At 39.1% G+C, this 26,327-nt stretch overlaps 2 protein-coding genes across 3 annotated transcripts in view; one reads left to right on the top strand and one right to left on the bottom strand.

Annotated features, from left to right (window-relative positions):
* amph (amphiphysin) overlaps positions 1-5,271 on the top strand; it is a 109,518-nt gene extending 104,247 nt beyond the window's left edge. For both annotated transcript variants that reach the window (XM_061240746.1, XM_061240745.1), the window contains 3 exons: positions 985-1,194; positions 2,992-3,093; positions 4,072-5,271. In XM_061240746.1, the coding sequence (XP_061096730.1) occupies positions 985-1,194; positions 2,992-3,093; positions 4,072-4,176 (417 nt within the window). In that variant the 3' untranslated portion in view covers positions 4,177-5,271. The remainder of the gene's footprint in view (positions 1-984; positions 1,195-2,991; positions 3,094-4,071) is intronic.
* A 2,090-nt stretch (positions 5,272-7,361) lies between these two features.
* On the bottom strand, positions 7,362-26,042 carry stard3nl (STARD3 N-terminal like). Its single transcript, XM_061240008.1, has 9 exons — positions 25,894-26,042; positions 17,785-18,064; positions 16,416-16,493; positions 16,135-16,212; positions 15,464-15,517; positions 15,267-15,384; positions 13,830-13,928; positions 12,461-12,516; positions 7,362-10,856 (listed from the first exon to the last, which is right to left on the bottom strand). The coding sequence occupies exons 2-8, from the start codon at positions 17,986-17,988 to the stop codon at positions 12,464-12,466; spliced, it is 684 nt and encodes a 227-aa protein (XP_061095992.1). The 5' UTR covers positions 17,989-18,064; positions 25,894-26,042; the 3' UTR covers positions 7,362-10,856; positions 12,461-12,463.
* Between the last annotated feature and the right edge of the window lie 285 nt (positions 26,043-26,327).

Genomic DNA, 26,327 nt, shown 5'->3' with positions numbered 1-26,327 from the left:
TATGTGTGATTGTGTAGCAGGGTGAGCAGCTAGTAAGCATGGTGAAGTGTGGTGAAAGCGAAGGCTCTTAGCAGGGTACCACAACAACGCTCCCTTGGCTAGAGGCAATCTTGTCTTTAGCTGACTAGTAACATGTTTGTCTAACAAATCTTTGCACGAGTGAGAGGCTGGGGTTGAAATCTCACCTCAGACTCAGGCAAAAAATTTGCTCTGTCGTTACAATTGCACTGATAAAATCTATTTTTGGCAGTCGTTACACAAGAACGTCTTAGTTGGCTCTGAGAGCTTGTGTGACCTGAAACGTCACTGTCAGTATTGTGGTAATCCTCACATCTGTGACCCTGGAATATGCGTCGATGTGTAGAGTTATTATTGTGCTTTGTTTTGTTTGTATTTGGTGATGGTTTTGCACATATAGAAATTTTACCACACAATGATAGCGTTCAAAATGTCTCTTTTTTGATTAAGTTGCATACTGTATGGCTTCAATACAAAAATGGTGGACATGTTTTTGAATTGGAAGCAATTGTGCTGCCAGGTGACTCATTCTGTTAAGGTACCACATTGTGCTGTCTGAGCCCATGTCAGTGCCGACTCAGTGTGGCTGGTAGCTCCACAGGGTGATGCGTAAATGGTGATTGCGTCACTCAGGGAATGACAGGTCAGTCAGTTAGAGGTCCAAGTTTCTTTAGCGACCACGCACCTGTGGACTGCATGCCAAAACCGCATATGAAAGGTCTTCCTTTGACTCCACTCTTTGCAAGCCTATCCGTGGTCTGCAGTGTGAAAAGAAGCAGGCTGGTGTCACCTTATGTTTTGGAAGATTGGGCAGTAGGGACCCCTGGACATGGCTATAGGTTGCAAATAGTGATTTGGACATTTAGAATTGGGGTGGCAATTGGATATGTACAATCCAGTAAGGAGACGTTCATGATGCATGCATCGTTCATGTTGTGTGGACCCTGTCTTCACTCGCCACCGTAGGAGAACATGCCCATCCCTTCCGTGGTGATCGAGCCCGCGTCCAGTAACGAGGGCGACGACGACGGCGACATCGTCTCGCCCATTACCCCCAGCGACAACGGGGAGCTGCCGGAGGGCGAGTCGTCGAAAGAGGGCCCCGTCTCACCCGAGACCGACAAGGCCGATGTGTCAGCGGCAGTCTCCAGTCTGCCTCCTGGCTTCCTCTATAAGGTACCCTCATCCCCACCAGCCCTTCCCATCACAACAACCTCATCTATCTCCCGAGTCTCGCTCCAGCAGAGGGTGGCAGGGCTTTTGCTGTGGCCGCACCGAGACTGTGAAACAAACTGCGCCTCTCCATCAGGTCCGCACCATCCAAATACACCTTCAAATCCCAGCTCAAATCTCACTCCTTTTTCATTGCTTTTAATTCCACATGAGAACTGTCTTTGTGGCAGTTTTTGTTACATCTCAATGTATTATAATTACAGTACTGTTTTTTTTACATTTATTACTTATTTTTTACATATATATGAAATTGTACGGCACTTTGGTTAACGGTAGTCATTTTAAATGTGCTTTATAAATAAATGTGACTTGACTCCCCACCAACTCTTCCCACTACAACAACCTCATCTATCTCTTGAGTCCCGCTTATTAACCTTTGAGTCACCGTCATTACCCTTTCAGTTTGGATTAGGCGTAGGCCCTTGTTCCACTAAAAGACGGGCAGTGGTACCTTTCTTACTCCCACATCTGTTCCCTTTATGGAGCTGGTAATTACTTTGGCGTCGACTGGAAATCCGGTTGTGTGTGAATTTGTTGTTTGAAATTGCCTGTGGGTTGGAAAACTCCAGACACGAAAGATGATCTTCAAAATGTATTGTTTGATACTGCATATTTCTGCCACAACAATCTCATTGAACTCTTGTCCCAAGACAAAATTAAAAATTTGATAAAAATACATGTAGAATATGGAAATAGGAGTCTTTGAATATAAGAATTAAGAGGTGTAAAGTACAAAGCAAAAGGGTAAAGGGAATTGCCTATTTATGATAGTTATAGGGAATACTGCCCAAGGCAAAATTATCATATGCAGTGCCATTTTACTGGTATTTATTATTATTTTGCAGTTAATCCACAAGCCATAACCCCAAGCAAGCTGATAGTGCTACAGTATAAATGTAACGCTGCTGCAATGTGCCTGTCCTCAAGCTGAGCACTTTATTATGTTGCTATGAGACAACTAATGAGGACCAGTGGTACTGAATCCTCCTGCCAGCCAACCAATGAGGAACCAGCAGCACTCTTATCAGGCTGCAACCTAGAATTTTCTCTTATCAGAGTTGATTTAGCTTTGAACATGTTCCTGTAAACCCATCAAATAATTGATTTGATCAGTGCTGCCACTGAAAATAACAGTTATTTGGCCGTTCTGTGTGTTTATTTGCAGTTAGAGAAGTGTCATTCATTCCCGAAATGTTTTTAATTTCATCTTTTCGTATGTCCTCACAGTAAAGTATAAAAACATACAGATGCTTTCCTTTATAGAACAGTCTGTTTTTAGTTTGCTGTGGCGTACAAATGAGAACTTTCTGTTTGGTCATTCCTCTGTCGCAATTAACAGGCCTGCCTGGTTCCAGTAATTCACAAACCACATCATTACATTACATTAATGGCATTTGGCAGACACTCTTATCCAGAGCGATGTACATTTGATTAGATTAAGCAGGAGGCAATCCCCCCTGGAGCAATGCAGGGTTAAGGGCTTTGCTCAAGGGCCCAACGGCTGTGTGGATCTTATTGTGGCTACACCAGGGATCCAACCACCGACCTTGCGGGTCCCAGGCATGTTCCTTAACCTTCTAAATCACTACAAATACCCCTATATGAGGTATACCTGGAGCAAGTGTATACCTGGAGCAAGATATGAATGTACACATTGCCACTGTATCCAGGCTGTGTAGCTGGCCTTTTTGGATCAGCAGGGGGGAAGCAGAGCATTATGGTGCCTCTTGTGTCTGGCAGGTGGAGACTATGCATGACTTTGAGGCGGCAAACAGCGACGAACTGGACATGAAGAAGGGAGACGTGGTGTTGGTGGTCCCCACAGCAACAGCTGAAGACCAGGTAGGAGAATATCATCACTCAGAAGCTTCACAAATTTAAACATGTTAGTGCTGTGGATATTTAGAGTGGCAAACCAACATGTTTCTACTTTCTACACATTCATAGTTCTGTGGTTATGAAGTAATCAAAGAACTTGGATGCAGAGATATTCATCGTAGCAGAATACCCACAAATATAGAATGCTGTTGCACTATTTACATTACATTACATTATTGGAATTTGGCAGACGCTCTTATCCAGAGCGACGTATAGTTGATTAGACAATCCTTCCCTGGAGCAATGCAGAGTTAAGGGCCTTGTTCAAGGGCCCAACGGCTGTGCGGATCTTATCGTGGCTACACTGGGATTAGAACCACCGACCTTGTGTATCCCAGTCATTTACCTTAACCACTACACTACAGGCCGCCCCTACATATGCAGCATATGTAAATCATTGAGGAAAATGTCATATCACAAAGATGATGAGCTGATAATGTAACTATGTAATTGGTGCACTCCCGCCCTGGGTGATACTATGGGCACTAATTTTGTGCACCAACAGTCAGCCAGGAAGAGGATGCAAGTGCATATCACCATAAAGTAGAACTGCATGTGATAGTGGTAAGAAGTACCAGTAAGAATCTTGAGAATATTATAGTATACCTACAACATTTACAAATGTTCAACCATTTACCATTCAGTATACTTACAATTTAAAAACATTAGCACACATAGCACGATACAATAGAATCTGTGATAATCAGGAAATAATCAAAGAAAAATCTTTATCTGTAAATAAGGAATTATCAGCAGAAACAACGGGATGTAAAAGTTCAGCCTGTCTTGAAAGCCATGATTGAATTGTAAAAATAGTATTTGGTATTCTCATTTTCCTCTTGATCTCTCATCGTGACCAGCCATCCAAATACTATGCCTTCTTGACGTCTTCCACGGAAGTTATTTTAAATTGGCCAAAGCACACTTCCTGTTTGCTTTCAGGATGCCGGTTGGCTCACAGGAATCAAGGAAGGTGACTGGTTGCAGCAAGGGGATGGCGCTAGCAGAGGACTCTTTCCAGCAAACTTCACCCAGCGTCTAGCATAACAACCGGTCCCCGAAACGGCAAGGGGATGGGACTGAGTTTAACTTTGAGCGACTGAAACTGGCTTCGAAACTGCAGTCTGTCGAAACATCTTTATCAGACGGCTGAGGACAGACGATCGTCAGAGAGGATTCAAAACAAAATTTAACCACTGAGGTTCAAATAGTGGAGCATGATGCAAGACTGTGGTCTAACTTCTTAAACCACTAAATGAGTATGTTTCATTTGTTTACCCGTAATCAGCAACAAACTGGTTTTGTGCTTTCTTTGAGCTTTGGTGACCCCTCTACATGTAATCCCTTGAAGCAAAAAAAGAAAAGAAAAAAAAAGAACAAAGTCAAGAATTGTCTTTTAAGAGCGAAAACACCATACCTTTTCAGCACTAAGTGTATTGTATTCATTTTGTTGCTCTCCGGATGGTTTTAATCAGTAATCTGTAGTAAAATAATATATTTGACAGTCTTAGTGCTCCACGAGACTTAATGTTTTATTTGAGACATAAATGTTATCTTGCATTGTTGTTAGTGTTCTCTGTAGTTTCAGGGCTGAATGTGTGAGTGTTATATTTGGCATATTTGGTGATGATTTTGTTCATGAACAATAAATGCTGCTCTTTTGCCAAAAAAATGATTAAGCGTAATTCTGGATGTTATGAGGAATGTCCAGCATAGTGTTACAAAGGTGTGAAGTGGGGATGAAAACTGTATTCTGACTGAAGCAGATGTAGCATTCTTCACAGTATATTTATATATCAGATCCCTGTTCTTGAAGAAAAGACCTGGAACCAAGCTTACAGTCTGTTCTTACCTTATATCTACACTTGTGTTGCCAGTTCATGCTGTGAATTTAATTTTACTTTAAGACATATTGAGTTTTATTTGCCTTTTTTTGGTCAAATGAAACCGGTGAGGTTCTTGATGTGGACAATGATACACAATACACTTACCTGTTAAAATACTTCCCATTGTTCAAACGTTAAATTAAGAATGAATACAGCCTCATGCTAGTGTGCAGTCAGCTCACAGTGTAGATCTATTTTGTGATGTACACTTACCTGTTTATTTATCAAAATGAATAAAATATACTTCACAGAGAAATTTGCCAATTTATTCTTAATTTTATAACTAAGATGCTTGCGGAGCTAGTTCGGGCAGACAACTCGAGAAGTACACCCCCTCACATGATGCTTACGTCTAATGGGAGGGACTATATAAAGCACCAACCTTACCTGTTTAGACCCTTGCTCATTTTGCACGCTCTGCCATGCTATGCTGCCTGCAAGCTGTTGCTGCAATCATACAAAGCTGCCCTGCTGCCTGGTTCATTCTGCATGCCAAAGCCATTGCGTGCCTGGCTCTTTCTGCTGCACTGCCTGTTTTGAAATGCTGCCATTGCCCATTTTGCATGCCATTGCCACCTTTGCTAGCTGCTTTTGCTGGAATTATCCTGCAATTCCTAATTCATACCTTCAAATTTGTGTTCCCCCACCACTCCAGCATCCACCAGTGAGCTCTGCTTCTCAAGATACCCATGGGGGGGTCGGGGGAAGGGTTTGTAGCCACTCCCTGTTTCGGCTACAAACAAGGAGTGATGAGAGGCAGAGCCGACGCCAAAGTTTGCATTTACATTAAACCTCAATAAATATTGCTTAATTCATAGTAAGTTGTCTGACTGAACCACAGGGGGTACATTTACTGTATATGTTGATTTACATGCATTGCTTTATCTATGCATCCTTCTATATAAAACTATTTCGACAAAGGGACTTAGTGTACATTTTATTAGCAACTGTGCCTTTTTATTTATACATTCGTGAAGTTACTTCTTTGTTTTCCTGCAGGCAACTCGACTGACACCATTTAATGAGATTATCCATGTAATTTTATACAGTATTTTTGACAGGTGGGTAGATCATGGATTTATTTTATTTTTTTTATTCTCTATGTAGTTATGCTTTCAAGTTTCCAGATGAGATTATAAACCATTTTTACTTTCATCATGAAAGAAAAATCAGGAAGAAACTTTCCTCCACTGTCTCACTAAAACATCCACCCACTTTCTGCCGAGAGGATTTCACACACTCTGGTGTCCATCCGGAGTACAGACCTTGGGTAATATAATATGTACATTTGTAACATGGGATAAATTTGGAAAATAAAACCAAAACAGTCACCACATCAAAAGGTAGGTTGCTCCATTGAAATGGTCGCATATTCATTCATCTAATGGCTATTCGTGGCTACAAGCTAATGCATGCAAACAATTGAACAAAATGAAAAAAAGGTGTTCATTTCATTACTTGCATACATGTATGCTACAGTATTGGAAAATAAATTACACTATACAAATGTGACAAAGCATTGATTAGTTGGGAGTGGACCACTAGTAGTAAGTTGAGCGAATTACCAATAGATTTTGTTAATGACTTGTAGAAATATTTCTGACGCAAATCATGCTTAAACTAATAGGCTTGATTTTTCATGGAAAGAATGAAAGGCTAATTTGTTACTTTTCCTGAACACTATTCTTAAGCATACATTTGCTACATTAACTCAAATCCACTTCACTGTAAGACCCACTCAGACATTCAATGTGAAATTAGAATTGATGTGAACCTTTCTACTCAGAAAACATCCTTTGAATGTTATTTGAATAAACTACTATGTCTTCTGTCAGGGTCACAGTTACAGTCATCTCCAGAATTACTGCCACCCTTGATAAAAATGAAGAAAAAAGGCTGCATATAATAAACAGTACAGCTAATAATATACGTACATGTTTATATTAATTGAAAAGGAAATTGCAGTCGTTTTCATTAGGCAATACAAAGAGATTTTACATTCTCATTAATTAATTGTGGGCAGGTCAGTTATAGCAAGATACATTGTTTCCAAGCATCGGGTTGAAATCAAGATCGCAATGACTACACAAAAGCATTGCTTTTGCTAACTGAAACTGAAAAACTTGATAAGAGCATGTAAAGGACTACTATATGGTGGCTTATTAAAAATGAAATGAAAATCATGGTGAAAACAGTCAATATTTTCAGAGATTAATACTAGTTTTAATGTGTCTACTAAATAGTCATTTGTGTCCCTAAGTTTCCATACTGTGGTGCTGTTATGACATTCAAGAGCATAAGCATGTTTGATTTTTAACACAAGAGATAAACCAGTAGCAAAACAAAGAGGCATAAATATATTTTATTAATGGATGGGGACTGGAAATCTGGACACAGAACATGCATTCATGCATTAAAGGGGGACAGTTTCTCACCTCCTGAACACAATGTTCTCTGTTCCACAGTACCTCATAACCATCCTTGCACTACCACAGTGTCTTATCCACATATTCATTTCTCAAATACTACTACTGTCAATTAGATACATTGAAGCAATTTACAGTTTAGACGTGATCGCATATCAAAATACAGGTGTTTCTCCCAGCCCAGAATCCATCTAACCCTGAAGTGTCTTTAACTTTGAATAACAACTAATGCATAACTGTCACAGTTGTTGTATTATTGGCATTGTCATTTTGATGATCATATTGAAAAATTCATAAACTGCAAATATTAAAGCCAAAGTGTACTGCGTTTGGCTGAGCCTGGAGTTCAATTGTCATTTTGTTACACAAAATGCAAATAATTAATAATAATAATAATTTTGCAGAGCCGTTTCAATAAATGGATGGCAGTTTGGATATATAGTGCTTACACTATATCAAAATGAAAATGCCATTTCATTTCATTGTAGTGGAGGGAAATGCAAAAAATGCAACAAACAATTATGCAAAACAAAAATAGAGTTTCATTTTAGATTTACAGTGTAATCTGCTTTCATTATTCAAAGCTTTACTAAATGCAGCTAATATCCTTCACAATGTAGATAAATAGATAGATAGATAGATAGATAGATAGATAGATAGATAGATAGACACTTTATTCATCCCAAGGGAAATTTTAGATAATTTTTAATTTTATGTCATCTATAAAGAAAGGAAGAGCTACTCACCATTCACATTTTAGGGACAGTTTCATGTTAAATGTGCTATAACGGTTATTTCTGGAAATTTTAACAATAGAAAGAACATTGTTAAACATCTTTATGAACGTTCCGATTATTTAGCACATCCATGCTAAAAATGGTACATTCTGGGGACAACTAAAGTGCAAAGCATTTTGTCTTTGAGACCTTTATTCAATGTAAATGCAATGCAATAAACCTTAACATTGAGTAACAAATCTGAGCAAATGTTATTTTTAGAAATACATTTTAAAATATACATTTCAATAAAAATCACTGAAATGAAACCAAAACTATTAAAAAAAATAAAATAAGCCAATAACATTTCAGTTAAATTGTGACCTAGCCAGAAAAAAGGGGAGAATTAGGGGCCGATCACACCAACTAACAGCTCAGTGCTTTTTTTGTTATTATTTTGAATGGGTTTGAAGTGTTTCCTACATGGCTTTTGTGCACCATGTGCTTCACGTTTATATCCCCCGGGCACCTCGCTGTCTTTAGGTGCACAGAGCTGCAAATTCTCCTATTTTCCTGTGCTCCAAGAAAAAATGCCGCATGTAACTGACATTCTTTTCTCCGCTGTCCAAATGCATAAGAATAGAAACAGGGTTTTTCTTTTCCATTGTAAACAAATATGGAGGAGAAATTGGTTGCTGCTGTTGACACCGTTTTGCCTCATCCACATACAATTTCACAAAGGTAGTGTTGTTTTTTTTAACTCTTTCTGTCGCTCGCTCTCCAAAAGAGCAAACGCGAGTGCCCTCCGCTTATCTATTGTTTTGAAAAAACAAATAGGCCTAAGACACCAAACATTCTGGTGTAATTACTTTAGCTAATACCATTAATATCGTTAAGAACATCAGCAATTTTGACGGGAGCCGAGTGTGGTTGCAACAGCAGAAAAGACACCTCCAGCAATTTATTTATTTCTTTTTATTTCTTTTTAACAGAGTAGGCTTCATAAAATAGTTGCGTTTTCATGCCGATAAAGCACGTTTGGTGTGGTCGCCCCCTAACCCTGACAAAACTTCCACTAGATTGTTTTGTTTCATTTACGGTAGATATAACATGGGCATCCTGTGTAATACACTTGTACTACTATTATCGGAAATAATTTGTGAATGACTCCCCCTTAAACATTGCTCATGATATTATGCTACAGTAAAGCCAATTTGTCTTAAGAGGACTAAATGTGTTTAAGTTGTGTACAAAATGATTCCAGCTCAATATTAAAAATTATCAAAAAATCTTTTTAAAAAATCAAATTCACTGACATTATTTACCATGAACCCAATCAAGCACTGTGTAAACGCGAAATTCTTGATTCCTGAAAAATTGTAATTTAAATCGAAGAGATGGTTCTCTCCTGAATTTTTTATTTTTTTAATGAAATCAGAAAAGAGGCAAACAATCGTATTGGCACCCTGTAAATACAAATATAATAAAAAATATATAGAAGCACGTCATTTACATTATGTAAGTTAACAAAAAAAGGTTATTTTAATAGTAATCTTTAGATCATTTTAATTCTGCACATGATTCCAAGGGTTAGAACATTTTCAATGGGTGTTTCTACAGGGCCTCTTGACTTACATACTACTGTCATATATACTGCACCTACATATGCAATACAGCATCTACATAGCTATTTGTTGTTGTATAAACGATGGCCGCTCGATGCCCGATTTATCCATGTTTCAGATATAGTGATTACAGTTGAACACGTCTTCCACTCCAATTACGGCAGTCATATTGCTTCACATAACCATATTTAGGCATTCCTTGGCTTTTTTTCCCCCAGTCAGAACGGATAAGTCTCGGATTCCACAGACACTGCGCAACATTCGCTATTCGACAGGGGTTCAAGCAGTCTGAAGAGACGGGAGAGGAAAGTGATTTATAGAAGGGACCATGCATCTCTTAGCTTTCTGAGACTGAAGTGATATCTAAAGCACATGATTACATGCACACGGTAATGCAATGCCAATGCAAAGCTTTCAAATTTTAGCTTCAAAGGGCACAGCAATTTGCGATGATTATAATAAATAAACGTAAAAGTGAAACGTGCCAGTGTTAGAAATGGATGTTTTGGGGGGGATGCAGGAGCTAAGACGACGCAGGTCTGTCCCAGGCATGCGTGGTAATCCAGTGCATCTTCAACTCGAAGGTGACGATCACAGTGTTCACAAGGCCCGTTTGTGAACTTTAAATAATAACCATATAAAAATGTAAACATCAGGAACGGCTTACACGTGTGCCACAACACTGTTTCAGGGTTTTTATATATATATATATATATATATATATATATATATATATATATATATATATATATATATATATATATATATATATTTCTTGAGAACGTAGCTACTTCATTCTTAAAAAGGGTACACCTTTTTTTTTTGTCCTTGTTGGGGAAAAAGGTGAGAACATTGAACTGCTTTGGAAGTTAGTGCACTAACCACAGGTGGAAGAATACAGTAGAGTTTGGAAGCAGTTGTAAGGCAGTGTGACCTTCCGTGACAGGAGAGGATAGTGGTAACCAGGGCAATTGCAGAACGTGGGGCAGCCAATGTCGCTGGACTTGGACTTGAGTCATTAAGTCATTGGGCTGTCAATGACGGCAGGCACCTCCCAATTATTAGCTTGTATTCCTTCAATTAAAATGAATCAATAATGATTAAACAATTCTAACATAAATATTGAATTTAATATACTTAATTAAAGCATACATACAGTACACCAATTAAAGTTCAGACATCTCGTAATACAGTTTATTTGTTTATCTGTATATTAAATATACTACCTAGTATATACTAGTATATTGTGAAATTTAATATTTTACCTTACCAGTTTGGGCCCGAATATTCTTCAAGCTAAGAAATGAAATACGAGTTGCGTAGTGTTTCAGGAAGTGAAACTGGTTGGACACAGTTTTTTGAGGATCGTATTGAATCAAGCTTACATAAAAATAAATTTTATTCATCCATAGTCTGATAATTAAATTAAGAATGATCTGAATGCCAGAGGTTTCCTTTAAGGATACTTGTCCAGTTTTGGTAGATTTTAAAAGTTTGTTTTCACACTCCAGAGTTACATTCTAAACAAAACTATTACTGGGATCACATTGAGTTTAAAAAAGAAATGGGGGGGGGGCACCTGTGTATGCTAGGCTTTGTTAGAACCTCCTGCTCAACTGAAGTTGAACACAGGTGTTGAAGTGCATTCATAATTTGTTCCTAAAACCTTAAACAAAATGCAGGTTTGACTTCTTATAATTTGCTTTGAATTCTTCCTTGTCTATCAATGATTAGTTTTAGTGGCCAATGGTTCACATTTTAAACAGACACTAAATTACAATTTTGTTTTTTTTTTCTCTCCAAAAATATCAGAAGACCCCCATCCTCAATCAGGCCACCCCACATGGGGTCCCGAAAAAAAAGAAAGAAAAGCATCTAATTACAAAATACTTTCATTCTGGGATTGCAGCTGTGGTTGAAAGAAAACGCAGGCATACACAGTGTTAACCCCAGCACAAGTTTGAGAACCACTGAACCATTTTCAGATTTGCGATTTTCAGTTTCAAGCACAAGAACTTGTGATGTGCATGTGAGCAAGACAGAAAGAAGTTGTTCTTGCAGTTGTCACCTTAACGGGCGACACGACAGCCATGTATACACATGTCAGGGCTGTCGGGCAATTTGGTTCAACACTGGAACAACTGACCCATCCCTTCGCTAAAACCCAGGAGTCATCCAACAGTCTTAATATAATGGAATCTGAATTTGCGCATCTCATTAATTAGTCCCGAACACAAGTGGAGCAGAATAGCTCGAATGGCAGATTGACGGCAATTTCAACATTCATTTTCATCAAGTCAGACTAGCCTGAGGCACTTTAGCTAATTTCTGAAGTGCCGCACTGGTAATCATTTCAGGTGAAATGTATGCAGTAGTGCCGAGCTTCAGATGAGACTGCACAGACTGCATGAATATAGGCTTGCGGCTAATGAGGAAAAATCAAATCCAAAGTATTCTCTGCACAAACACTAAAGAGTGGCGGTTGTAATCCAAGAGAACCACTTTCATTCGTTTTTGTTTTTTTAATTTCAATGGAGGCAGGTTTCACTATTTATATCTGATAATTTACACATACCTGAATAACTGGTAATACCAGGTTTTGCACACAACTGAGTGTTGCAGCTATAAGAAATACAACGTTAAAATGTGAGTAAATATTATGAATTATTATGAATTACCTGCTAAATAACTGGCTTCTCATGGTCATGTTTTTCCTCTATGTCTTCATCAGAATCTGCAAATGAAAAAAAGTATGGGTTTTTACTGAAAAGAAGCTAGCATTCTTAAACAGTAGATATGATCCACCTAATTTTCTCTTTTCAAAAAGATGCAAGTACAGGAGAGCTTTAAAGCAAGTTCAATTATCAATATATGACAATACATTACTTGAGGGGTTCTGGGGTCACACAGAAGTCACAATTGTTTCTTATCTGTGACAGCACCGTGCGAATGCAGTGTAGTCTAATCTCTCTTCCTGTAGACCGGTTCCTTTTTCTACTGTGGTTTAACAGCACAGTCAACATTTCCAAGAAAAACACTGCAAACATGGCTACCGTATGAACTGTCAAGCTGCGCTTTAGCTGAGTAATAAGGCACTGTGGTTTAACAGTTATTTTGGGCAGGACAACAACTTGCCTGTGATACTTCACTTTTGACCATAAAACGGTCAACAACGGTTGACATGGATGAAACCAGTCGGTTATAACAGCTGTGTTTAACCAAATAATGTAATGGTCAGGACACATGAGATAAACATGGAAAATACAAATGCATGACACTGGCAATAGACTATAGTACGAGAACTACAGAACTATAGTTCACGTGATAAAAAGATCCATTGCCCTTAACCCACAGATGTCAAACTCCTGGAGGGCTGCAGTGTCTGCTGGTTTTCGGGTTGTTCTCGGCGCTTGTGGTTCATTCAGGTCTTTCACACATACATTGTTCTCAAGGCCTTAACTGACAGTTGATTGAAAGGAAACCACAAAAACCTGCAGACACTGCGGCGCCCTCGAGATTCACTTTGACTAGCTTCACCCTTCTGTATTCCAACTAAATGTGTCCTTATAGTCAACATAACAAATATAGTAATTTAAGCATAATGCCAGACTGCTGATTGGACACAACTGTCCTAAGATTCATGTTTTGCTTCTAACATTGGTCAAAAACCGTAGTTATTGGTCTTCAAAGGTAGGTGATGTTTTTTTTTTTTTTTTTTTTTTTTTTTTACTACATAGCGCTAAATGAACATTATCTGAAAGTGCAATTGTAATTGTAATTTTTTAGTCATGCTATGAAATAGAATTTTGTCTAGGACTAGGTTTAATCTGCGTCTATGAAACTGGCCCATAGACCATGCAATGCTACAGGCATCCAGGAGATGGCAGTAAAGAAACAGAATGAAAAGAAAGATATGAATGATATGGTTAAGAGCTCATTGAAAAGGGCAGTTTCAGAACATGGTAAAAAGGGGGAAGGGGATACAGGCGAGCTGGGATATGCTTGACGGCAGCAGCGGCCACCACAGGGCCGGGTACACGGCCTCACCTGCGACTGACTCGGGGGGAGAGTAGAACTGTCCGTCCGAAAGGGGGCCGGGGTACATGAGGGGGGCCCTCTCTGAAGTGTCTGCCACCGACAGCAACCCTGGAGAACAGACACCCAAACAGGGTCACTTCAGTTCAACTCACGCCATTCTCTACCACAGTAAAACACTAGCTCAACAACTACAGCAAAATAACTGCCTTGTCGTTGTATGCCTCTGCCAAGCAGTCAAGTCAGAGAATAACTAACTTCTAAACTTGATGAATCCACAACAACTAGAGCTTAATTTATTTGTATTTGTTTTAGATTTCATTAAAGAATTAATGTGCTATTCCTGTGTCATGCGTTACCTATAATGCAAACAACCTTAAATGTTGAATAAAATATTTTTCCTCATTACTACCTGAATATGTACTCAAAGGCAGAGTTGTGGAATGATAAGACCAAGACAAATATTTGATTAGTTACATTTTTTAATTAAATTGAATCCTCTACACATCAATCAAATTAGCTCCACCAAACAAACAACAGTATACACACTAACACACTGCAAGGGGAAGGTCTATCTCTGCTCTCAGCAGGTGTGGATGTCAGTCCTGGGTCAAATACGTAACTGTTTTGGATTCTAATACTTTTCTACACTTTACAGTATCTTGTCTGGTCTATGAAATACTGTCAAAAAGTAAAAATCCCACCTTTTGGTGGGCTCCATTGCACCATGCAAGATCAATCGAGCAATGAAAAGTATTTGAATCCAATACAATCAAATATTTCACCCAGGGGCTCATTTCAATCGGTTATTTTTCTCATCTCTCATCTTCTTTTTTTCCTAATTCTAGCTCCACCCATCAGGAGAAGCTAGGAAAAGTGGCAAGAAAAAGAAATGAAGACGGAGAAATGATGTCCTTGCTCCTTCAAAAGTCAGTTCGAAGCCACGTCAGTCACAGATGTGGCAGATGGGGAGAGGTGGATCCACAAATGATCCACGATCATTTATACGTCAGCCTTTCCAAAAGAAAATACTTCTGCAAAGGATGCGCTCATGTTTTTTTGCTAAAAGGAAAGATTGGGATTTCCTAACTTCTACATCTAGCTCCTAGAACGGCGCTACTCAACTCCACGTCCGGCGTCTACAGGTATTTCCCTGGACCGCGCGGTACATCACCTGATTTTGACAATTATTTGACCAGCTCCGTTCAGATAGCTAATTATCGAAATGTGTGTTGTACAAGGTCGAAGTGAATGCCCGCAGACAATGTACATGGAGTCGAGTAGCGCTGTCCGAGAAGGAACATTTAACGGGTTGGATGTTGACGGACCTCTAGCGATTTCTGGGTCAGGAGCAAGTAAAAGAAAAAAAGAGGAGAAAAATAAGCAATTGCAATGGAATGAGCCTCAGGTCTGGTGGAGGTCCCCGGCTCAAGGACTGAGCAAACTCACGGTTCTCATCCTCAGCCTCCTGGGGCAGAACCTTGAAGTCCAGGAACCAGGTCTCGATCCAGGCCAGGATGAAGGAGATGATGGGTAAGAGGTACCCAAACGCTCCCTGGGAGAGGAGCTGAGAGAGAGATGCAAGATGACATCACACATGTGTAGGCTGCAACAGGGGAGGGGCTTTCTAACAGTGACACACCTACCTTTGAGAGAATGACTTTCACTATCAAGAAGGCACTAGTGACGGCTGTTGTTATCTGAAATGGAACAAGACACATTCTAATCAAATTTTAGCACTGGTTTGCTGTAATCGTAGCCTGGAATCAATCAATCTTTGTCCTTGGCTTTGACTCTCATGTTAACATTCAAGTTTCTGTGTTCACAAACCAGCTCAGCAATAAACAGAAATGTAAGAAAAAGCAGAAAAACAATTCATTTATTTTTACGTTACAGATAACTCTCGACTGAATCCAGTGTGCTCATAACTGGTTTCATTGTACTGGGGCTGTGTACATCACCAGCAAGTTGCTGTAAAATTGTTTTCTTTAATTTTTAATTTCATTAAATTAAATCCTGAAGCACTATGAAAGGCTTATGTTTGTTATTTTCTGGGACTGTTATATCCAGAGACCCAAATATCTCACTGATGCACAAGAAATTGCAACCAGTTTGTCTATCCTGTAAGGCCCTGTAGACAGATACACTATCCAAACACACTGTGTACTTAATTGAAAATGTACTGCAAATAGGTCTGGTCCCGGGCTTAAATTAGTGTTTATTGTTGTAGTAGCTCAACATTACGTACATACAACATTTATTTCCAGAAATTTGTGCTTTCATGGACGCTTTGTGCTGCTGTCATGACGGCACGTACCGCAATGGCCCACCAATGCCGCAGCTTGCAGACAGCGTAGGCCAGTATAAGAGCCGCAAAGCGGAACACAGCCAGGATCTGCGGAGAGAGAGCTGCAAGGTTCACCAGCAGCTACTCACTTGCAGCATGTGCAACAGAAATATAATACAAAAATACACAAGTAAATGTGTTCATTCGGACCAATACAGTACAACACACTGTGCCTGCCCCGCACACAAAACAAACTCATGGATTAATTTACTCATGGAAAAAGGCTTGAAATGAAAACAAAATATACTTACAAATATATCAAAAAAGGAGGCATGGTAATCGTAATGGAGGACTTCTTTATTCAACTGCTCTGGGATACCTCCACTAACCTACAGAGGGAAGCAAAGAAGGACATTTTAGACAATATATTGATACTTTTTTTGCTGGAACAAAGCAATAGATCAACAACTCAAAATCTTAAGTTGACGGACAACAGTGTATCAATCAAACACTGAGGCAGCCTTCTAGGGCCCTATTTCATATTTGTTGCTAACTCGGTTAGCCCGATTAGATTGTTAAGTTTTTGGGATAAAGGCAGGACATTCGTTTTCATTGATGAGACGCATCAAATTATCCTAGATTGTCCAAGCAACGGATTGTATACGATATAGATAGGTCAAAAATAGGTTTAGGAATTTAGAAGAGATCTACTGTATGATCAACCAGTCAAAAGAATAATAAGTGACAGATTTTTTATTGGTTTGGCTCTGTACTCCAGCACGTTGAATGTGAAATAAAACAATGACTACGAAGTTACAAAGTAGAGACTTTGAGGTTTTTTACATCCGTATTAGGTGAACAGTGTAGGCATAGTAGCCATAGTGATTGATGTATTTGAACTTTTCGAAATGTGTTTGCTGGAGTAGAGCAAAAACAACAAAAAATGTGTCACTGTCCAAGTACTTATGGACTGCATTGTCATTTTTGCTTCAATAGAAATTTTCCATATAAAGTGGCCAGACCAATGTTTCTGACAGGGAAGTGGTCTAGTTGTATAAATAGGTCAGGTGACTTCATGGAATGGAATAGGTAGCTTGTAAGGGATACTCACTTACTAAAGATAACAGTCGAGGCGGTTCAAAGAGCGGGCTGGTGCCATATAAAAACCACAGGAAAACAGATGTGGCTACGTTTGATTAAATATTAACTCAATTTAACAACATTTTTTTTTTTTTTTTGTTCCTTTTTTTTTTTTTTTTGGCTGTTCCTTCCCTAAGTTGTTACTACTTACCATCATGTGATCGAAAGGATAAGTACCAGACTGTACTGCTAATCTACTACCAACATTTAACAAACTGTCAATGCAAAAACATCAATTGCAAGTCCAAGTTTAACTGTTGATTAAAGGATAGAACTGTCTTCTTCTTCAAATCAGCCAAAGCAATTAGTGGATCAATGGCGAGTAATGTTATGCTAAAGAAATTTAGAAAAAAAGATAAAACATACCAATAACCAGTTTTATCTCTTGTTTAAAGGATAGACAAGTCTTTTTATTCAAAACAGCCATAGCTTTTGCGGCTATTGACCAATGGCAAGTAGTGTTATACTGAAAAAGACAAACAAATAAAGCACACTTATACAACCGGCACATTGAATATGTTTAAACGGGGAGATACGCACATTGAGCTCTATTATCCAGAGCAGGGTGATGAAGAGGAGGTCGAAAGTGACGAAAAGGCAGAAGGTCCTCCTGACGTCGGAGATGGACTTCTTCTCGCCGGCCTCGTAGGACTCCACTCGCGCTGAGAAGGAGCCGGGGTTGATGGAGGACAGGCCCCGTAGGGTGGCCCGCGATTCCTGGCTGCTGCTCAAGAGGCTGTCCATGGCAAGACTGGACCTTGATCAATGCTCACTGGAGCCAGGCTTGGACAACATGGCCACTGCAGGCTTAGAACCAAGACTGGGGGATGGGGGGGGGGGGTTGTTTAAGGGAAAAGGAAGAGAAGAGATCAGTAGATGGGTGGAAGAAGGAAGAAGCATGGTTATCCTCTGCATAGGAAAGTGATGTATAAATGCAAAAGAAGAAATGTTGGGAAAGACAGTGCATAGATTACATCAACGTGGCACATGATGCGAAAGTGTGAATTAAGATACTGTATATCACCGTAGGAGAAGCAGGTCAAAGCCTCTCAGTACGGTAATAGCATCCTGTTAATTAATCATATTGCAGACAGTAACTACCATTGACTTCATAAACTCAACAATTTTGTCAGCAAAACTACATAAGCTATGCATTTTAAACACGGATCTACATTTACGACAGTAGCTGGTGTTACGAGTCATTCACATTGAGGCAAGATTTTAAACGCCTCATACTCACCCAAAGGCTCCTAGTAGCTACACTGGGGTGTTAGTCTATCCATTCAAATAACTGAACAGTCCTTGGAGTTCATATCATTCAAACATGAAGCCCTAAGAATACGCCGTCTTATCTGATGTAAAAAAAAAATAAAAAATAAAAAATGGCTCGTCTTGATTCACCCCTCAAGCTAATAAAACATTTGTGGTTGCTAAAGAAAATATCGCACTGGAATAAGGAAGTTCAGTGAAGAACAATAAACTGACAGTGATATCTAATCCTCCCAATAGGCGGGCCGCAGTTTTAATTTGCCCCAAATGGTGTTTCACCAAGACAATAGCAGCCGCTTTTATTATGAAATTAGGAGCGCAGAAGATTTATGATTATTATGAAATAAATAGCCTATTAGTTACACAGAGGAGAAACAAATGCTATCCCACAACTAGATGCACGCGCAACAATAGCCAGCTGCAAAAAGCTAGCAAGCAAACTTTCAAATGGAATCTAAAAACAGAAGTCTGCTTAATCAAAGAAATAGAATTATGAACAAACACCTCCACGAGTAGCTCCGCCTAGCCAGAACATTACATTAATTATCCAGAGCGACGTACAATTGAGTAGACTAAGCAGGAGTCAATCCTTCCCTGGAGCAATGCAAGGTTAAGGGCCTTGCTCAAGGGCCCAACGGCTGTGAAAATCTTATTGTGGCTACACCGGGGATCGAACCACCGACCTTGCGGGTGCCAGTCATGTACCTTAACCACTACGCTACAGGCCACCCTGGACATCGGCGGAACATCATATCAGCTGAACTTTCGAAGTGCCACTTTTCACATTGACACCTTCTGATTTCCCATTGATAAGATAAGAATATTATAATTTTCTTTTTAGAGCAGTTTCGTTGTTTCAACATTTGACAAGGTGTTTGACATTCAGGCTAATTCATTCAAAGCGGTCCTGTGTAGCCGTTTCCCATTTGTTAATAGCATAAATGATTATTTGTATTAAACAAGTCTTGTACATCTCTGCCATGGTCAATTCAATTATTCAATGACTGAATGAATGAATAATGATGAATGAATATTTCATGAAAGTTTAGGGCTGCATTAAAGTGTTTCCAGCCATTGGCTATAATTGCACAAATTTGATGCTCCTTCATAAAAAAATATTTATTGAATGTTTTGTTTTGGTAGGAATGCATTTCATGTAGCATGCATCTAATAACAACTGGAATGACGAAGTACGGGAAGTCAATATGGCCACTGCATTCTTTTTGAAAACCATTTTTGCGACAGACCGGGAGTGGCAGTTGTTCCACTTGTGACTGCATCACACTTACTATATGTTCACTAACATTTCTCTCTAGATTATATTGATTTATTTATTTTATTTATTAGAGACAAAATTTTCACTTTCCACATCAATGTAAATGCGCCAGAGTTAGCTAAAGAGCTCATTTTCATCTGTAGAAATATTCATTTAAAAACTGCATTTTGTGTTTACTTGTGTTGTCTTTGAGTAATATTTAAATTTGTTTGATGATCTGAAACATTTAAGTGTGACAAACATGCAAAAAAAAAAGAAATCAGGAAAGGGGCAAACACTTTTTCACACCACTGTAAGTGTAGTATGAAGTATTTAGTGTGAAATTTCTAACACTTGTACATGTTGTTATTAGCTACCGAATTAAAAACTTTTAATAAGATTGAAAAGATTTAATAAAATGTAAAATAGGTTTGTACGATTAATTCTTGCATGAGGCCCATTGATCCCAAACGTACTGCTAAAGCAACAAAGGAGATTTTCAAAGCTAAAGACTGCATTCATCACTGGCATTCATCATCCGATCTGAATCAAGTACTAAACATCACTGTGTGTATTTACATCGCATTAACGCCAAACATTATGGGAAATGTATAAAAAGCTCTGTCATTTCTACATGGTGAAACCAAAGTGTATAAATAGGTCCTCATATAAAAGCTGAGAATGCACACAAATCTACAATTGCAGAGTACAGAGCCAAATGAAGAAAAAATTCTGTCCCAAATATTATGGAGCTCACTGCATAAAAATAGTCAGTCAATATAATTTCTTGTATGAGTAAAAACGGCTTCAGTACACTCCTGATCATAACTATGCAGAAAAGACAGTGAATGCTTTTCAGCACAACTGAGGCAATCTGTCTACAGAGTAGACTAAATCTGCTGAATCCTTTCAAGAAAGTTGTGCTAATGCAGGTCATGTGTCCTGTCATGGCTCAAGAGTTCCTTCGCTTCGAGCTTCTCATACCAAGTCAGTGTAATTCCCGTCTCACAAAAGGCTGATTTGAGTACTGGAATAGGCCTACTTAAGTTTCACTTTAAAAGACATTCTGGTCATCAAACACAGCAGGGTTAATTCAACTGAAGACCATTCTACTGGCCTAAACTTTCAATGTTTCAAATGACACTTTAAAAATTGCCTGTGAAAACATTATGCATCATTTCTAAAATTCTAAAAGTTAAAACAGGCAGCAGAATCCCAAGCATACAAACATGATGTTAAGTCTGGAACGCTGGATATGCAAATCTGAATTATAAACTCTGCTGGGCCCAACAGGCTAGGTTGAATCCCGAATGCACCCTCTCCTCTGATCGATCGACCCACCTGAAGTAGGCTATATATCCATTGTACTCCAGCACAATAGCTACACAGCCATATACCTTCTGTTTTCATGAAAGATACAGCAGACTACAATTATACATTCAAATTCACATAACCACTATGATAAAAAAAAAAAGGAAAAAACATGGTTCAAAACACTTTCCTCGTAGCTATACTGCCATATTCGGTCCATAGCCCAGATGATGTAGCTTAATGTCACCTTCGGGTGGGTTGAATTATGATTATAATGCTATCAATTCCACACTATCAATCAATTACCTGCTGCACAGGTCCCAATGGCTTCCCTTTGCTTCTTGTTTGTCCTTCTTCCACAGGTCTTCCACCGCTCCCTGCTATAAAATGCAGCTATGCAAGCTTGACCAGCTTGAAAATTGAGGTTAACCAGCAACACAGCTTGAGCTGCTCAAACCATGTCAAGCTGGGAGTTGGTCTGAACTGGTTAGCTGGCAAAACCATTTTGAGCCAGAACCTGTGCATAGATTCCTCAGCCTAACAGTGGTGTTTCTTTTCCAATTCATCCAAATGCTACATTTGTCATCCCATGTCATGAAAAAGCACCATGGCTCTTGTTAAATGCTTCCCATAATAGTACTTTTTTACGTGATGTAGATGTTCTCATCTACGTAGAGTTGGGTGTCACATTTAACAATTGCAAACAGGCTTCAGTTCCATTCAAACTATAGCACATGAAGAATCTAAAATCATGAAATAGGTTTTTATTTTATTTTTATTAATCCTTTGTAAAAAGCCCTGCTGCAGGTTTGGGGTGTTATATACAGTCAGGTCCATAGATATTGGGACATTGATACAATTCTCCTCTTTTTGGCTCTATACACCACCACAATGGATTTGAAATGAAACGAACAAGATATGCTTTAACTGCAGACTTTCAGCTTTAATTTGAGGGTATTTACATCCAAATCAGGTGAATGGTGTAGGAATTACAACAGTTTCTATATGTGCCTCCCACTTTTTAAGGGACCAAAAGTAATGGGACAATTGGCTGCTCAGCTGTTCCATGGCCAGGTGTGTGTTATTTCCTCATTATCTCATTTACAAGGAGCAGTTCATTTCAAGTGTGCTATTTGCATTTGGAATCTGTTGCTGTCAACTCTCAATATGAGATCCAAAGAGCTGTCACTATCAGTGAAACAAGCCATCATTAGGCTGAAAAATCTAAACAAACCCATCAGAGAGATAGCAAAAACATTAGGTGTGGCCAAATCAACTGTTTGGAACATTCTTAAAAAGAAAGAACGCACTGGTGGGCTCAGTAACACCAAAAGACCCGGAAAACCATGGAAAACAACTGTGGTGGATGACAGAAGAATTATTTCCCTGGTGAAGAAAACAGATGGCCAGATCAAGAACACTCTCCAGGAGGTAGGTGTATGTGTGTCAAAGTCAACAATTAAGAGAAGACTTCACCAGAGTGAATACAGAGGGTTCACCACAAGATGTAAACCATTGGTGAGCCACAAAAACAGGAAGACCAGATTAGAGTTTGCCAAACAACATCTAAAGACGCCTTTACAGTTCTGGAACAACATCCTATGGACAGATGAGACAAAGATCAACTTGTACCAGAATGATGGGAAGAGAAAAGTATGGAGAAGGAAAGGAACTGCTCATGATCCAAAACATACCATCTCATCAGTGAAGCATGGTGGTGGTAGTGTCATGGCGTGGGCATGTATGGTTGCCAATGGAACTGGTTCCCTTGTATTTATTGATGATGTGACTGCTGACAAAAGCAGCAGGATGAATTCTGAAGTGTTTCGGGCAATATTATCTGCACATATTCAGCCAAATGCTTCAGAACTCATTGGACGGCGCTTCACAGTGCAGATGGACAATGACCCGAAGCATACTGCGAAAGCAACCAAAGAGTTTTTTAAGGCAAAGAAGTGGAATGTTAGGCAATGGCCAAGTCAATCACCTGACCTGAATCCGATTGAACATGCATTTCACTTGCTGAAGTCAAAACTGAAGGGAAAATGCCCCAAGAACAAGCAGGAACTGAAGACAGTTGCAGTAGAGGCCTAGCAGAGCATCACCAGGGATGAAACCCACCGTCTGGTGATGTCTATGCGTTCCAGACTTCAGGCTGTAATTGACTGCAAAGGATTTGCAACCAAGTATTATAAAGTGAAAGTTTGATTTATGATTGTTAGTTTGTCCCATTACTTTTGGTCCCTTAAAAAGTGGGAGGCACTTATACAAACTGTTGTAATTCCAACACCGTTCATCTGATTTGGATGTAAAAACCCTCAAATTAAAGTCTGCAGTTAAAGCACATCTTGTTCGTTTCATTTCAAATCCATTGTGGTGGTGTATAGAGCCAAAAAGATGAGAATTGTGTCGATGTCCCAATATTTATGGACCTGACTGTACATTACAGTGATATGTCAAATGGGCAACTTGAACGCTTGGTCTGCAGAAAAATGCAGGTGTTGAAAATGCATTCATTGTACATCTCATGCTGTTTTTCATGCAGCCTATCAGGATAAAGAATGTTGGAACCTGCAGATGACCCAATACACAATGCCAAGAAATGACTGTTGAGTATCACATTGTTCTCGAGTCATGTGACTTCCTCTCAACTTCCATGCACTTCTATGGAACTTGGTAGGACTGACGTCATGATAAATTTTCCCCAGCTTGGTAAACAATATAAAGACCATACAGACTACAGTCTCAGGAAGCATAGTCAGATTCAGTGATAATCTATTTGCTGTACCAGCATTCTTAAGTTCTCCACAACCCTCTTAGTTAAGCCTTCATATCATTTTCACAGGACAAGGAGTTACATATACAATGGTTTATAACTACAATTTCTTTTTGTTTGGTTCTAAGACAATATCACCTTTGTAACGTGAAGATAAAGTACCTAAAAGCAAAAATGGGATTTTTGAGCAAAGACCTTTGGTCGAGAGCACTGTGTGCTACCTGTCACATGAAGCCTACCAATAGATAGGAGTTAGTAAGTCACTCTAGATAAGAATCGGGTATCTGATCTTTGTAATCATTGTCTCTTTTTCTGTCATGTAATTCACCACGGTGGGCAGCAGTTGAAAAAACACAAATCAGACACCTTAAGCCAAAATACATTTCTCAAATACTCTGCATACTATAGCACCACACATTGGACTCATTTTAAGTAAGCTAAGGACACCCACAAAGATCACCTGGGGCAACAAGGCAAGAATGCCACTGTACCTGTCCTGTTACTCTTGCATACTTGGCCTAAATTGTGAGGGCCACAATTTATCATGCTGCTGTGAGGGCTTATTTATTTCATCTTTTGGAGCAGCCTATTCTCCATAGGCAGACAAAAGCAGGGGTTGACAGTGATACTCCAAAACATGCTGGTAAAAGGCCAATGGATGAACACTGCAAAAATGCAAACCCAGCTAATCAATGGTCTTCCTCACAAGTGGGCTCTGTGTTCTAGTTTAACATATGTTGTAATTTAACATATTCAACCAGGATAATATCCCTGCTGGAAATGTTATAAAGACTTTATGGGACTGAGGCACTTATATAAGGCAAAGTATACTGCCATTGGCCAGAAGTTGAATTTGGTGGTATTCCTTCTGTCATAAGCAGACAGACAGATTCTCTAAAACACAGCACACTAAGCCAAATTAAGAAAACTTAGTTTAACTTAAAAACGAAGATAACTAACTTGGCTATAAAGGATGAGTATGCAACACAATTAACAAGTTGCGGTTACTACTATGAACAAATGGTATATTTTTAGAGAGCGCCGTGATAGCTTAGGCCAATGATATTGGAGATATCCTAATGTTTCAGAAGAAACAATTTGCCTCTTTACGTTATGTGAGACGGTTAGCAAATTGGACAAAATTGCTGCAAATAGGTGAATGCAACTAAGCTTTAAAGACAAGCACACTCTTGGAAAACAAGGCTTTTTACATCAAACACGTTCTCGTGTCTCCCGGAAGAAGAGAGACGTTAAATACGTTACAGAACGACAAACTGGTACAAACATATGGCTATTTCTATGGGGATACAGCGCAGTTTATTCCATTATCATTATGGATAACAGCACGCTGTTGAGTTTGGTTTATGAGGAAGTTGCTGGATCCAAGTCCACAACCAGTTGTGCAATGAGATGTCTGCACTGCAGAAAACAATAATGTTATAGTCGCAGACAAAGCATACACGTAAGCTTGTTCAATAATAACCCGAAGCAAATTGACTTCCAATCCTCATCGAACAGGTTCTTGTTGTGATGTCACCGCGCAGGGAGGATTAACTAACTTGCTCAATTCATGGCAAGGTAAATTAACCGACGTTAGACAGGCAATTGAGTAAGAAAATCTGCTATAATAGACGCAACCGTCCAATGTTACCTAAATACCAGTGTAACAGCGAGCAGGGTTCACTGGAATTCTTCAACGTTACATCATGATGGCCCGCTACTAGTATGAGGTTCGCTGAGTAATAGCAAGCTAACGTTAGTTAGCTACTCAGTACAGTCACAGTCACTTATTATTTTACGAAATATCCGATATGACCAGCTAATGTTACCTACTTGGCTAAATAAGCTATCTTGCGAGCTGGTCCTTCCTGGTCGAGTGATACGAAATAAAGCACGCTCAATGTGCAGAGTAGAAATTGGTTCAGAAAACTATGCCACAAACTAAGTAGCTAGAGCTAGCTACCACAATTTCATAATACGTTAGCTGCGTTCGATGGCTATATTGAATATACAACTGACTAGAATGAAAATATCTTACCTCAGGTAGCTAGCCAGATAGCCAGCTACCTACAGATCAGTGACTATCCTGTTATTTTCCAGATGTGCAATGATGTTACAGTTCATCACTCCAAGATTTTCTACGATAATACAAGAGTATGCCTGCACCCTTGTTTCAATCGTAAAGGAAGCAGGGGGACACATTATGGAGGAGGGAATTTCACTTTCGCATAGGTTCATGGGACATGTAGTCTCGAATGTAATAATACAGTTCGGTGTAGGCAGAAGACGAGAAACTAATGTAAAGAGTAGACTGCATCGTATAGGTTACAGTAGTCATGTTACTAAAACTCAGAAAGGATGAAGCATTATGCTTCCGAGGAACTGTGTGGACTAAACTTGACCATTATTATTATTATTATTATTATTATTATTATTATTATTATTATTATTATTATTATTAATATACTGGGT

The sequence above is a fragment of the Conger conger genome, chromosome 4 (assembly GCF_963514075.1).
Source record: "Conger conger chromosome 4, fConCon1.1, whole genome shotgun sequence".
In the NCBI taxonomy this organism is placed as follows: Eukaryota; Metazoa; Chordata; class Actinopteri; order Anguilliformes; family Congridae; genus Conger; species Conger conger.
The sequence above is the reverse complement of the archived record's forward strand: the minus strand, read 5'-3'. Positions and strand labels throughout refer to the sequence as shown.

Bases quoted from the DNA above. Each gene is read 5' to 3' on its own strand.
- stard3nl (XM_061240008.1), bottom strand. From the start codon at position 17,988: ATGGACAGCCTCTTGAGCAGCAGCCAGGAATCGCGGGCCACCCTACGG. The intron at 16,213-16,415 runs GTAAGTATATTT...CTCTCTCCGCAG, and splicing joins CCTCCTTTTTTGATATATTT to ATCCTGGCTGTGTTCCGCTT. The intron at 15,518-16,134 runs GTACGTGCCGTC...GTTCCATTTCAG, and splicing joins GGCATTGGTGGGCCATTGCG to ATAACAACAGCCGTCACTAG.